The 15009-nt window shown below is 41.6% G+C and overlaps 1 protein-coding gene across 3 annotated transcripts in view; it reads left to right on the top strand.

Moving 5' to 3' along the window:
• The window catches only part of ENPP3 (ectonucleotide pyrophosphatase/phosphodiesterase 3), a 210104-nt gene that overhangs the window by 157228 nt on the left and 37867 nt on the right, over positions 1-15009 (top strand). For all 3 annotated transcript variants that reach the window (XM_077486862.1, XM_077486861.1, XM_077486863.1), the window contains 3 exons: positions 3392-3558; positions 8034-8082; positions 8168-8322. In XM_077486862.1, coding sequence (XP_077342988.1) covers positions 3392-3558; positions 8034-8082; positions 8168-8322 — 371 coding nt within the window. The remainder of the gene's footprint in view (positions 1-3391; positions 3559-8033; positions 8083-8167; positions 8323-15009) is intronic.

Below are 15009 nucleotides of genomic sequence, written 5' to 3'. Positions count from 1 at the left end.
GGCATGTGACAGCTGTCATCTGCCGCCCCATAGAGAAAAAGGGTGGTCCTAAAAACCGGACAGGCGGACCCTATCAGTCCACTGGTGTGAAAGGGGCCTTATGTTAAATGGCAGGCACTCAGTAACTGCAAGTGGCTATTTTGTAAAATGTAGACCTATTTGGTTAACATTTTGGTATGAAAGAATATGAACAGTTAATACACGCCCTTGAAAGTAAGATGCAATCTTTAATAGCCACTGTGCCGCCTACATTCTAAATGAGATTCCCCGGGAAAAAATGTATGCATATCTCATTAATGAAGGAGATTTTCTGACTAAATAGCATTGGCATATGTATGCAAAATATTCTGGTAACTCATGGGTGCTACAGATAAGGCAAAACAAAGCTTTCACTTTGATAAAAAAGCAGCCAAGGTCTACATTTTTAATAGATTATAAGCGGTTAGCCCTACCTTTCTTTATGAATTATTGACCACTATGGGTATTAGTGTAATACACATAACTATCAGAAATGTTTACAAAGATCCTGGCTATACATTTAGCACATTTTGGTGTTAAGCACTTTCAAGCAGCTTTTGATCCCAGAAATTAGCAAACATCATTTTAATGAACCACCAACAATTTCTATTAACATTGTACAATGCTTGAAACTATTGGCGGTAGATGACTTTGGTTTGTTTGGTTGTTTTTGCAAATAATAGTGTTTAAATTGTGTGAAAATGATCATGGCCACAATTAGTCTGTCCTTGAAAAGAAGTAGTGTAATATACAGTATATAGTAATGTTGTATATAGGTCAGCAAAACGCTGTTGTTGTTTCATGTGATCCCTGTAGTTGTTTGGCTCTGCTATGGTCTATGTAATCTCATAATCAGCAAATTCATATTATAGTAGTTCTGGAGTTGTATGTGAGTCTATTGTTTCTGTAACCGATTAAGCCGTACATATATGGAAACAGACCAAATTAGTGCAAAATACAAAAAAAATAAAAAATATTTTTTTTTCTTTGCCTAATTATGCCAGGAATAGGGGAATGTTCCTATTTTGTTGTTACAAGTATACAGTTGCATTTACATTTTACTGCCCTTTAACTTTCATGCCTCAACAAATATGACCTTGAACACACTGATAACACCCATAGCTCTCTTTGTTCAAACAATGGGGGTAAAACCGTGCTGAGACCTAAAAAAATAACAGTCAAAATAAAAAAGGTAGATATTAAATAAAAAATTGAAAATCACAAGGCTGCTGCTCAACTGTGGGATACGCACACAATCAATGAAAGTAGAAGAAAAGAGCTGCGCCAATACATAGAAGTAGCTTATAATAAAACAGCACTACATTCATCATAAAGTCTCTGACTTAATAAATTAATAAAAGTCCATAATAAAAAAAAGAATCTTTGTGTTGAAAGCAAATTGCTCAGCTTCAAAAAGGGCACACCACAGTGATTCCACACACCTATCACTAATGTATCCAGCCACCGACAAAATAATGCGCTTACTAGATGGTAAAGCGTAAGGAGCGTTATGGTAAGAGCCAATCGCAACCTCTCGCCTATACCAGATGTCTTGCAATCCAGGGGCGACACTTCATATGCTGTAGATCATTACGGTGCTCCACACTCCCATTCCATTCCATTAGTATGTGCACCCCAAATCTCAAACACACATGAACGCCACCTGCTGTCACAGAAAGGAGGCTCTGTTGGTGGGAGACAGTTGATTGGGAGCATATTACGTTATGCCCTTGTAGCTGCCATAACCCATTGCAGGGCGGCCTTGACTTAATGGGCTTACCAGTTACCTTCTCTTGGCCTGCTCCTCCATGTCTAGGAGTTCCCAGGGTTGATACCCAATGACTTGTACACCGACACAGATAAAGTCCTTTCAAAAGGGTTTTATTTTGCAGTAGAACTTTCACAAAACACAGTCTCTTTGGGAACAGAGGGCATGGGTGAAGAACTCAGGTACCTTGAACTGCAGGTTTAACAAAGTCTCTAATTCCTCTCAGAGAGTAGCCACTCACAGCTGGGTACTTCAAGGCTGAACAGACCTCTAGCCAGAGGTCATGGCAGTCAGCACTCAAACTTGAACAATCAACCGAAGATAAACAGGAACCTTTTTCCGACTGTACCTGGAATGTTTCCCGCTTCCTTTGAGGTACTGGAAAAGTGTGGACTCGTCAATGTCCTTCCAAACTCAGTAACCAGGCACTTCTCAGGATGCCACTTGACGGCCCTCCTCCGAAGACTCCTCCCCCGGTCACTTGCATGAGCTGTGGTGCCCCTCCAAGCTAAGAGCACACCCGGACACTCTGAATCCTCCCTCAGTTACAGCGCCTCGGACCATCAGGTTCCAAGACTCGGGAACAGACGGATTCCTACCCCAGACCAGTCGGGTCTAACAGGGGCCACTGACAGGAACATGTTGCTGGAGGGCAAACACCCCGTGACCGGGACCCCTCATGGGGCTACTCTGGTCCTGGAACCAGAACAGACCACACGGGTCTCTCGAACAACTCCAGAACCCCAAACACGTGACCCACACCTGCTTAAGTACCCCCTCCCAGACTCCTCAGCGGGTCCGGCACTGCCGCTGATTGGCTCCGAGAGGGCCATACCCAAACATCCAACCAAGCCTGGTTCTGCCTGGTCATGTGCACCTCACCGCTCACATGACCAGGCAGAACATCACATCAATCATGGCCTGGCCAGACTGGTGTTAAGGCCTACCTACACAATTAACCCTCAGTACTGTAAGGTCCTGAGGCAAAAAATAAAATTTACAAAGCGCGTGACATTTGGTCCCAAATGTCATCTGCTACACCCTAATTACAGGTGTAACATTTTCCTACTGTTGAACCTAGCCTTTAATATAATGGGGGCATTTACACAGGCCACTGGCGCACCCAACCACCCACCTGGTGCTGTCCCTGGTTAATACTAATGCACATGTGCGCATGCCTATGGTTATCACTTTATATCTATTATAATTAGGCCACAATTCCAATGGTTTGCAATGTCAGAGGATTCCTGTGCTTCAGAATGTTGATAGCAGTGATCTAGACAAAGATAAAGTGATTAAGGGACAAAGTAATGTACAATAGTATCTTGTGTAAAGACATGCTCTGCAAAGGGGCATTAGTTGTTATACCAACAAACCTCCTATACATTCATAGCCAAATCAGATGTTTAGCACTAGAAAAGAACTTCCAGACCACTGGGACAACTGAAATCCATATAGTATTGGTCAAGTGAATGCATGACAAATAAATATTTTTTTCCCTCATGTTTTTGGTAGCAGACCACCTAGAAAAATTAGGAAAATATGGAGTTAGAGCACCTTTTGTGTTTGAATAACTATTAATAACAGAACCTTACCTTTTAACAGATCTATTAAAAATCAGCCCAGCTCCTAACAATGGGACTCATGGCAGCTTAAACCATGTACTAAGAGAACCACTTTATAATCCAACTTATGTGCTAGAGAAATCAAGCCCTTCGACTTGTGCCTTCGTTGTGCCATCTTCCAATTTAAGTTGTTCATGCAATCATCTGGTGGGTATAAGTAAATAAAAACTTTATGCTTTAGATCACAAAGCTGCATAGGTTTTTTTACATTGCACTTTGCATTTGTAATATCTTATGAGTGTTTTTGGATCAAAATTCTCAGTTTACAAAATATAAATACACACATATATATATATATATATATATATATATATATATATATATATATATATATATATATATATATATAAAATGTATGTGTATGGATCCTGTGCCAATTCAAATAGTCTTGCCTCTGAAGTATTCAGAGGACATTCCTTATAAAATATGTTGCCTATAGTTTACCTGAAGCCAAATCATGTTTTTTGTATTTGCTCTTACTTTGGAGAGACTTCCCATCGTCCAAAATTTTCCTACCCACCCGGGAAAAAAAAAGAAGAGTTTTGGCTATAGACACACTTCAAAACTTTCCATATTACCAGTTCTTAAAGAAGTCCAATCTGAGCTTTTTAGGCTGGCCTTCTCCTATGGGTCACAGGAGTTTGGCACTCCTGTGACCTGTTTTCAGCGGAGAGTGGTCTGAAGGCTGCTTTCCGCTGACGTCACTGGAATCAGTCCGGGCACCGCATCATCTTGACTTGGGAGTCTGGATCCACCAGCTGCCTTGATTGATGGCAGTCTCAGCATCCCTGCAAGTCGCTGAGATGCTGAGACGGCCTCTCCCCACCCCTCCACAGCTCATCGCTCCAGTGAGCGTGGAGGAGCAGAGAGGAGAGACGCTGACAAACATCCAGCAGCTTTCCTCTCAGGGATCTGTGAGAACCAAGTCATCGGCGGTGTCTTTTAACCACTTGCCGACCGCCGCACGACGATATACGTCGGCAGAATGTCACGGGCAGGCATATGGGCGTATATATAAGTCCCTGCCTTCCCGCGGGTGGGGGGCCCGATCGGGCCCCCCCCGGTGCCTGCGGCGGTCGGCATTCGTTCTGGAGCGATCCGGGATGAGGGGGCGGCCATTCATTCATGGCCACCCCCTCGCGATCGCTCCCGACGAATAGAAATGCTCTGTGACATCACTTCCTCTCCTCACAGGAGAGGAAGTGATGTAATCTCTCCTCCGTGTCGGTATTTTTCGTTCCGGCACCGAGGAGAGAGGATCGGTGAGTTGCACCAACACACCACACGTACAGTAGAACATGCCAGGCACACTCACACCCCCCCTTTACCCCCCGATCACCCCCCAATTACCCCTGCCCCCCCCCAGTCACAGTGACACCAATTGCATTTTTTATTTTTTTTTGCATTGGTGTCATTTGTGACTGTAATAACTGTTAGGGCAGTTAGGGTTAGCCCCCTTTAGTTCTAATGTGCCCCCCTAACCCCCCCAATAAAGGTTTAACCCCGTGATCACCCCCCGTCGCCAGTGTCACTAAGGCTGGGTTCACATTGCAGCGGTTTATGAGAACGAATGTGATTCGCACCGCACTGCAGTGCAAATCACATCCGATCTCTGTGCGATTCGAGTTCAGCCATACAGATAGTGTGGCTGAATTCGCGCCGCACCCGCCGCAAATTCGCACGGGACCCTTTTTTTGGTCCGCAGCAGAATCGGATCGCATGGGTGTTCACACCATGCGATCCGAGTTTGCAGATCGCACTGCGATATGCGAACTGATCTGGGGGTGTCATTAACATTTCACTGACACTCCCAGCAGTTCGCATAGGGCAGTGTGAACTGCCGCCGGGAGGCATGCGATGCGGGAACCCGCCGCGGATTCGTGGCGTTCCCGCATCGCTCCAGTGTGAAACCAGCCTAATAAGCGATCATTTTTCTGATCGCTGTATTAGTGTCACAGGTGACGCTAGTTAGGCAGGTAGGTATTTAGGTTCGCCGCAACTTTTTATAGCGCCAGGGACCCCCATATACTACCGCATAAAGCCCCCTGATTGCCCCCTAGTTAACCCTTTCACCAGTGATCACCATATAACTGTTACAGGTGACGCTGGTTGGTTAGTTATTTTTTTATAGTTTCAGGGCACCCGCCATTTATTACCTAATAAAGGTTTAACCCCCTGATCACCCGGCGGGTGTCATTTGTGACTGTAATAACTGTTAGGGCAGTTAGGGTTAGCCCCCTTTAGTTCTAAGGTACCCCCCTAACCCCCCCAATAAAGGTTTAACCCCGTGATCACCCCCCGTCGCCAGTGTCACTAAGGCTGGGTTCACATTGCAGCGGTTTATGAGAACGGATGTGATTCGCACCGCACTGCAGTGCAAATCACATCCGATCTCTGTGCGATTCGAGTTCAGCCATACAGATAGTATGGCTGAATTCGTGTCGTACCCGCCGCACCCGCCGCAAACTCGCACGGGACCCTTTTTTTGGTCCGCAGCAGAATCGGAAAGCATGGGTGTTCACACCATGCGATCCGAGTTTGCAGATCGCACTGCGATATGCGAACTGATCTGGGGGTGTCATTAACATTTCACTGACACTCCCAGCAGTTCGCATAGGGCAGTGTGAACTGCCGCCGGGAGGCATGCAATGCGGGAACCCGCCGCGGATTTGTGGCGTTCCCGCATCGCTCCAGTGTGAACCCAGCCTAATAAGCGATCGTTTTTCTGATCGCTGTATTAGTGTCACAGGTGACGCTAGTTAGGCAGGTAGGTATTTAGGTTCACCGCAGCTTTTTATAGCGCCAGGGACCCCCATATACTACCGCATAAAGCCCCCTGATTGCCCCCTAGTTAACCCTTTCACCAGTGATCACCATATAACGGTTACAGGTGACGCTGGTTGGTTAGTTATTTTTTTATAGTTTCAGGGCACCCGTCATTTATTACCTAGTCTCACTAGTGTACCCCTAAATTTAGGGGTGTCTACTTTCCAAAATGGGGTCATTTTGGGGGGGGTTTGTGCCATCTTGGCATTTTATGGCCTTCAAAACTGTAACGCCCTTAGAAAGCCTGAAGGCGGTACTTGGTTTTCGGGGCCCCGTACGCGGCTAGGCTCCCAAAAAGTCCCACATATGTGGTATCTCCGTACTCAGGAGAAGCAGCAGAATTTATTTTGGGGTGTCATTTCACATATGCCCATGGCATGCGTGAGCAATATATCATTTAGTGACAACTTTGTGAAAAAAATAAATAAAATAAAAAAGTTTGTAATTTTCCCGCAACTTGTGGCAAAATATAAAATATTCCATGGACTTAACATGCCTCTCAGCAAATAGCTTGGGGTGTCTACTTTCTAAAATGGGGTCATTTGTGGGGGTTTTGTGCCATCTTGGCATTTTATGGCCTTCAAAACTGTAATAGGTAGTGAGGAGTGAAGTCAAATATTTATGCCCTTAGAAAACCTGAAGGCGGTTCTTGGCTTTCGGGGCCCCGTACGCGGCTAGGCTCCCAAAAAATCCCACACATGTGGTATCCCCGTACTCAGGAGAAGCAGCAGAATTTATTTTGGGGTGTCATTTCACATATGCCTATGGCATGTGTGAGCAATATATCATTTAGTGACAACTTTGTAAAAAAAAAAATAAAAAAAAATAAAAGTTTGTAATTTTCCCGCAACTTGTGGCAAAATATAAAATATTCCATGTACTCAACATGCCTCTCAGCAAATAGCTTGGGGTGTCTACTTTCTAAAATGGGGTCATTTGTGGGGGTTTTGTGCCATCTTGGCATTTTATGGCCTTCAAAACTGTAATAGGTAGTGAGGAGTGAAGTCAAATATTTACGCCCTTAGAAAACCTGAAGGCGGTTCTTGGCTTTCGGGGCCCCGTACGCGGCTAGGCTCCCAAAAAAATCCCACATATGTGGTATCCCCGTACTCAGGAGAAGCAGCAGAATTTATTTTGGGGTGTCATTTCACATATGCCCATAGCATGTGTGAGCAATATATCATTTAGTGACAACTTTGTGTAAAAAAAAAAAAAAAAATTTTTGTCATTATTCAATCGCTTGAGGCAAAAAAATAAAATATTCAATGGGCTCAACATGCCACTTATCAATTTCCTTAGGGGGTCTACTTTCCAAAATGGGGTCATTTGGGGGGGTTTTGTACTGCCCTGCCATTTTAGCACCTCAAGAAATGAGATAGGCAGTCGTAAACTAAAAGCTGCAAAATCTGCTTTTGCGCAAACCAACAAGACTTTTTTTTTACCAAAGACATGTGGCTGAATACATTTTGGCCTAAATGTATGACTAAAATTGAGTTTATTGGATTTTTCTAATAACAAAAAGTAGAAAATATCATTTTTTTTCAAAATTTGCGGTCTTTTTCCATTTATATCGCAAAAAATAAAAATCGCAGAGGCAATCAAATACCATCAAAAGAAAGCTCTATTTGTGGGAAGAAAAGGACGCAAATTTTGTTTGGGTACAACATTGCATGACCGCGCAATTACCAGTTAAAGCAGCGCAGTGCCAAATTGTAAAAAGACCTCTGGTCATTTACCAGCAAAATGGTCCGGTCTGAAAGTGGTTAAATAACATTTTTTCATTTATTTATTTTCAGGGTGATGAATCAGCCCTAAATGCAAGGTTAAATCTTGACGAGAGCAGCAGTAAGTAATACTTGTGTCTTACAAAGAACTTAGGAATAGATGAGTCTCTCTACTGGTTATAACCATACCTAAAATTGATTCTTAGAAACTCAGTCAAATGTAAAGAACCTGCCATACGGCAGACCCAAGAATGTGTATGAAAACAGTACATACTGCCTCCTTCACCAGCATGGATATGTGAGTGGATACAGCCACGATATCTTGATGCCACTTTGGACAGCCTACACTCTGGAAGCAAAGGTGTGTTAAAGTACTTTTATGATTTTTTTTGTTTTTTTTCACTATGTTATGGAAATAACATGCATCTTAAAAATTGATGAAACATCTTGGACTAAAGACCGAATATGCTTAAACCGGTTATATACCCGCAAACGGAAAAAAACAAAAACTGTAAGGTAAAGGCATAATGCTAGCTCATTATGAAATACTTACCTAGCTCATTATGAAATACTTACCTTACGACAAATCGACGGCATCACATTCCACTCACTGCTGAGGGAGCTGACATTTTCCCCTCTGCGTTTCTTCCAGGTTCGCAGCTCCGGTGCTGTGAGTGGCTGGTGCCACGATGATGTCAAAGGTCGGGCGTATCATGCCAGACTTTTCAGGAATGGAGGACTTCTGCGCGCATGCGTGGGAGTCCTCCATTCCGGCAAGGTCCGGCACGATAAGCCCGACCTTCACCGGACCTTCACTTCGCATGCGCCGCTGTCATCAGTGGCTGCATGCAGGGTAAATATCTCCTAAACCGTACAAGTTTAGGAGATAATCATTTTTCCTACAGGTGAGCCTAATTATACACTTTACTTCCAAGTGCACTTTCAGTGCAAAGTGGAATTTCCTTTAGTAAATAACCCCCATTGTGTTTTATTTATTTTGCATATTTGCCATATAAAGTACCATGTGACGCAACAACTGGTAGAATATGTATGGCAGGTAGGCAGGACAAAACTCTGGATAGCCGCACACCGGAAAAAGACTTAAAATCCTGTATTTTATTGAAAATCGTAGGTCACATCACATCAAATGGTCCACAGCAAAGAAAAAGGGTGCAAAAATTCAGCCGCGTTAGCACTGGAATCAGTGCTTACTTACTGTCAAATGGATATTTTTACATAAATACATTGGTCCAGCTTGGACCAATGTAACTTAGCATATACCATACCTGTTCTACCAATTGTTGCGACGCATAGGACTTTATTTGGCAAATAAGCAGAATATATAAAGTACAATGTATTGTGTTTTATACAATTTAAAATACATTTACATCAAAACCACAATCTTGGCAGGGTCATACATCTTTCATATAGTTGCAATACCCATACACAGCTGGTGGGGATTAATTACATGAATATTACAGTGCATCCCATACAAGAATTTCTTCACAGGGTGAATACATAGGGGGTTATTTACGAAAGGCAAATCCACTTTGCACTACAAGTGCACTTGGAAGTGCAGTCGTTATAGATCTAAGGGGTAGATCTGAAATGAGGGGAAGCTCTGCTCATCATCCAATCATGTGCAAGCTAAAATGGTTATTTTTTATTTTCCTTGCATGTCCCCCTCGGATCTACAGCGACTTTACTTCCAAGTGCACTTTCAGTGCAAAGTGTTTTTCCTTTAGTAAATAACCCCCATTGTGTCTTATATATTTTGTTTATTTGCCACATAAAGTACAATGTGAGGCAACAACTGGTAGAATATGTATATAGGGGGATCTTGGCAATAGATAGCCTCATATAGTCCCAATCTACTGAACACAATTTACATAAGTGACTGACAAAATATTTTTGCAATTGCTTATATAAAGTGATTACATAAGTGACTGACAAATTATTTTCACAATTGCTTATATAAAGTGATTACATAAGTGCCTGACAAATTAGTAGGCACACCTACTTCAGTGATCTCCACTAGCTTCTGGGTCCCATGCCAAGTGACTGCCCTGCTGCATTGTGAACACAGGAAGGCATGTACACCATTCAAAGAATGTTTTGCATTTTCCAATGAATGCAAAACATTCTCTGGTTGAATGAGGTGAAGAGTGTGACATTACTGCCCCACCTTTCCACCTCAATCAGAGAATGTTAAAAAAAAATGCTGGTTTCTACTACAGTGATTTCCAACTTCTAGGGGGATGCCACAGGTATGGTATATACATGGTTACACAGGCCCAAGCTGGACTAATGTAACTATGTAAAAATATCCATACCTAGAATTCTTCTTTAACCTCCCTGGCGGTACGATTATTTCGGATTTTAGGTGCTAAAAGCGGTACCATTATTTTGCATGAAAATTTGGCGTTTTATATTGTAGTCCTGCAATTCTTAGGAATAACTCTCTTAAATCTGTCCAAACCAGAGTCTAGCAGACATCCCGGGTATGATAAAGTTTGAAAAATTAAATCATAAATTATAATATAATAAATAATTATAAATAATTGTACCAAATAATAATATAACAATAATAAAAATTATTCAATAATGTAATCAAATCAAAAACACTGAAATTTGCTCAGTTGCAGAATTGTCACTGTCATTACTTTTCAGTATTTGATGACGGATCTCCCCACAAATCGCTATCGCTCAATTCTGCGAGTGATTCTAATTTATTATCGCTGTTTTCTAGCTGGTCTAAAATCATTTTTGATATACAGTGACAGTTTTGGTTGCTATGGGCAATCTCCAGTTTCCAGGCATAAAGAACAGTTTTTATTATATAAAACTGCATGCAGGACACTGGGCAGACCACTAGGGACAACGGGGATGTGAAATATTTACATACAGCAATGTAATCTGTAAGATTACATTATACTGTATGTTTACTGTTTGTTTCACTTTTTGAATTTGGCGCCGATCTCCGTGCCTGTGCGTCGCAACGCTCGCAGGGAACGGAGATCGGCGATGTAATGCATCGAACGAGACACGGCTCGCTCGTACAGCGGGGAGACAACGCTGGATCCGAGGGAGAAGGTAAGTAAACCTCCTCCTGGATCCAGCGATGCAGTCCCGAGTCTGGCTCGGGGATACCGCTTTTGGTATGAAAAATCCACCCCGAGTCAGACTCGGGAATACCGTCAGGGGGGTTAAAGTGGAACTATAGACAAAATCAAAAAATTACAAATACATTGCAATTTGTCTTTGGTTTTTTTGAGTCCCCCTTGTAACGTTTTTAGACAGTTGTATTACCTGTTCATCTTGCCTGCTGTCCATTAAACATGGCAGTTATAGCATTCAGAAAAAAACCTTTAACACTAATGCCCTGTAAACATTCCGTCGACAAAATCCATTGGATTTTTTCCAATGGATTTTGGCCCTAACTCTTCTTGCATACACACGTTCGCACAAAGTTGGCGGAAAATCCGATCGTTCCAAACACGGTGACGTACAACACGTACAACGGGACTATAAAGAGGCCAGTAGCCAATAGCTTTCATCTCGTAATTTATTCTCCGCATACGTGGCACGTGCATCAGCATTGTCTACAATTGTCAGAATTTAAACAATCGGATTTTGTTGTCGGAAAATTTTAGATCCAGATCTCAAACTTTGTGTGTCGGAAATTCCAACTGAAAAAGTCTGCTGGAGCCCACACACGATCGGAATTTCCGACACCACAGTCTGATCGCACATTTTCCGTCGGAAAGTACGACCGTGTGTACAGGGCATAACAATGGTGTCTAAAATTTTCAGCTTTTATTAATTTCATGAAATTCTTAGCCCAAAAGGAAAGATATATCTCTAACTGTAAAAAGTGTAAGTGGCAGTTAGGCTTTAATTTGTCAGTCATTTATGTAAAGTTAATTTAAATCTACCAGTCCATCTAACACTACCATTTACATGCTGCTGTCCGAGGGTAGCTACTATAATACAGTGGAGGAGTGAGTGTAGCCACTCAAAGACAGAAAGTGTATAACTTGCCAGATCACCAAGTAAAAATAAAGTAAAAAAAAGCAAAAAAAAAAAAATGCAGCTACTGTGTCTAAAGATTGGTAAGCTGCACTATTACATTTTTTGGGGGATTTGATACACCTCAAAGAATATCTGAAGCTAAAATGTTAACATTTTTTAATTTTTATTCTGGATAGAGCAAGGAGTAGTTAAAGCTCAGTCAATTTTTTTCACTTCTTGTGCTTTAGGCAAAACAGAGCATGAGAGTAAAACTCTAGGTTTTATTAGGTTTTCTGTGTGTGTACTCGTGCAATGTTTTCTGCGTGCAATGTTTTAGTCTGCATACTATAGGCCTTGGTCTTGCACATATTAGAAATAATTTATGCTTACGGTTGGGAAGAGGTATTAACAGGTGGCTGAGCTATGTTTTTACCACCAACCCACCTCCTCTTAAGCTGGAAAGGCAGTCGTACAAAGGTATGCACATGTAAGTAATATGTTGCTTGAAACTTTAGAGTGAATAGGGCCAAGCTGCAACCACCCTGCAACTGCGGACAATGCACATTGTTACAGCACAGTGGTGAGGGCATTTGGGGGTTAAATCAGGTGGTGAGAAGGCAAAACAAGCACCAAGAGAGATCAGTAGTTATATTTATCATAGCGGGAGTATATTCTTGTGCATGTGTTTTCAATTACAGTGACTTATCCGCCTCCAGTGAATATTTGCTAAGCATTACATTCACTACTTTATGAATAAGCCCCAAGTGTAAAAAGTGGTCTGCTAACATTTGTATTAAATAATATGGTGGTTTGCAATAAATAAGCTCTGAAGGGGAAAAGTGATTGCCAGCAGTCGTATGAGTCAGCTTTTTTAAACACTGTTCATAAGGTCAGTGATCTCAGTAATATATTGTGGGAGGATTAAGGAGTGACCTCACTGCCTTTATTCATATCCTGAGGCTTCTGGCTGCAAACACCGACTTCCAAGTCACGACACTTTAATGTTATCCAGTTGAAATTTGAAGCTAAATATGACCTTTTACTTTTAACTTTAAATATAATCATGTACAGTAATGTATTTATATGCAGCCCCAAAAGGGTACGAGAAAAAACATATCAGAATTTATGTAGGTATCAAGGATGCTTATTCCATAAGAGCAAAATAAATCAGAATGTATGTAGGTATAAGGTATAACTCCTATTTTAAGAGTAAGGGATGTCAGAATTTTTTGTAGATCTGAAAAGTGTTAATTCCTACTATAAGATTAAAATATATCAGAATGAAGGTATCAGAGGTTAACACTTCTGCCATAAGAATAAGAGAAATTTATGTTGGTATTAGGGGTGATAATTTATATTATAACACCCCATTCACACTTGTGTAACTTGGACAAGTCGTACCCCATGTTTTCCAACAATAACCATTCATATATGTGCGACTTTAAAGTAGTTTATGCACTACTTTGGTCCGACTTTAATGCAACTTGAGGGCCATAGACATAAATGTTAACTGTTAACCCTCAAACATTGCATGAAAATTGTACCTGAAACAGTGGGTCTGAATTTGCAGAGCGACAAGTCCTATGCAAGTTACATCAAATTTGCACCCCAAAGTTGTAAAAGTGTGAAAAGAGCCTTAGTGGAAAATATCTCAGAATGTAGGCATCAGAGGTGATAACTTCCACCATAACAGTAAGAGATATAATATATGTAGGTATTAGAGGTGATAACTGTCAGAAACCATGAATCAGACCGAGACAGATGTACAGTTAAATCATACTTGTTTAATAATAAAAGTAAATAGAACAAACATAGTCAAAACATAGTCAAAGTTCAGTAACTGGAATGGATAGTCAGACAAGCCAGAAAGCCAGGAAGCCAGGAATCGGCGTAGTGGAACAGCAAGCAGGATCTGGAGCCAGAGGGAACATCAACCAAGCAAGTCTTTAATAGGCACACAGGACAGAATCTCTGTGATGTTGACCAGGCAAAGGCAGAGATCATCTGGACTGGACGCCTTAAGTAAGAAGGACTGATGAGCAGGATATCATCAACAGGTGAGTCACTGTGGAGAGATAGGAGCTGGCAATGGCTGGAAAAAACAACAGCTGAGCTGCCAGCTCAGAGAAGGAAGGGCTGAGCCCAGCCCTGACAATAATTCTACCAAAAGAATAAGATAAAAATGTATGTAGGTATCAGAGGTTATTACTTCTACCATAGGAGTAAGAGCTATCATAATATATAAAATATATATATATATATATGTGTGTGTTGAGAGAACTTTTTCCAAATTTATGTAGCTATCAGAGGTTATAACTTCTATCATAAGACTAGAGATATAAGAATGAATATGTCTATTGCGTTTGATAAATGACAGACGATAACTTATACCTTAGAAGATATCAGAATGTATGTAGGTATTATGAGTGATGACATCCACCAAAACAGTAGGACATATCAGAAATGATGTAGGCATTAGAGGTGATATCGTTTACTGGATGTGTTAGATATATCAGAATTGATGTAGGTATCAGAGGTGTTAAATCTGTTATACTGTGAACTTGCTTGATCATATACTTGACCTAGTCTAAAAGGCCTGTCTTTACCATGAGTGGAGGGCAGATATTAGACTAACCCAACTTCCACTTGAGGGCATGACCCAAATTCCACTCAAGGTATAGCCCATTAGGGCAACATTTAACCCTGGCAAGCTCAAAAAAGCTGTGACGATTAACCTCTTACAGGGCAGGTGTGTGGGCAACTCTTCTAGAGTTGCAGTTCCTCAGGTCACTAATGATTTACCTCAGTGTAGACTTCTATAAAGTTCAGGCCCAGTCCCCTCAGGTACTAAGTAGCCAATCACTTTTGAGTTACTTTAGCTTACTACGTATGTCCACACCCAATGACTAAGCCATGCCCTATCAGTCAAGGCTCCCTTTCCCTATGGGCTGAAGGGGCCTTCATTTTGCCATACAAGTAAGGGATATCAAAAAGTCTCTAGGTATTGGAAGGGATAACTTCTACCATAGGAGTAAGA

Source organism: Lithobates pipiens, unplaced genomic scaffold (genome assembly GCF_037356315.1).
Source record: "Lithobates pipiens isolate NorthernLeopardFrog02 unplaced genomic scaffold, aLitPip1_a1.2 Scaffold_18, whole genome shotgun sequence".
NCBI lineage: Eukaryota > Metazoa > Chordata > Amphibia > Anura > Ranidae > Lithobates > Lithobates pipiens.
Note: the sequence above shows the minus strand (reverse complement) of the source record. Positions and strands in the feature narration are given on the sequence as shown.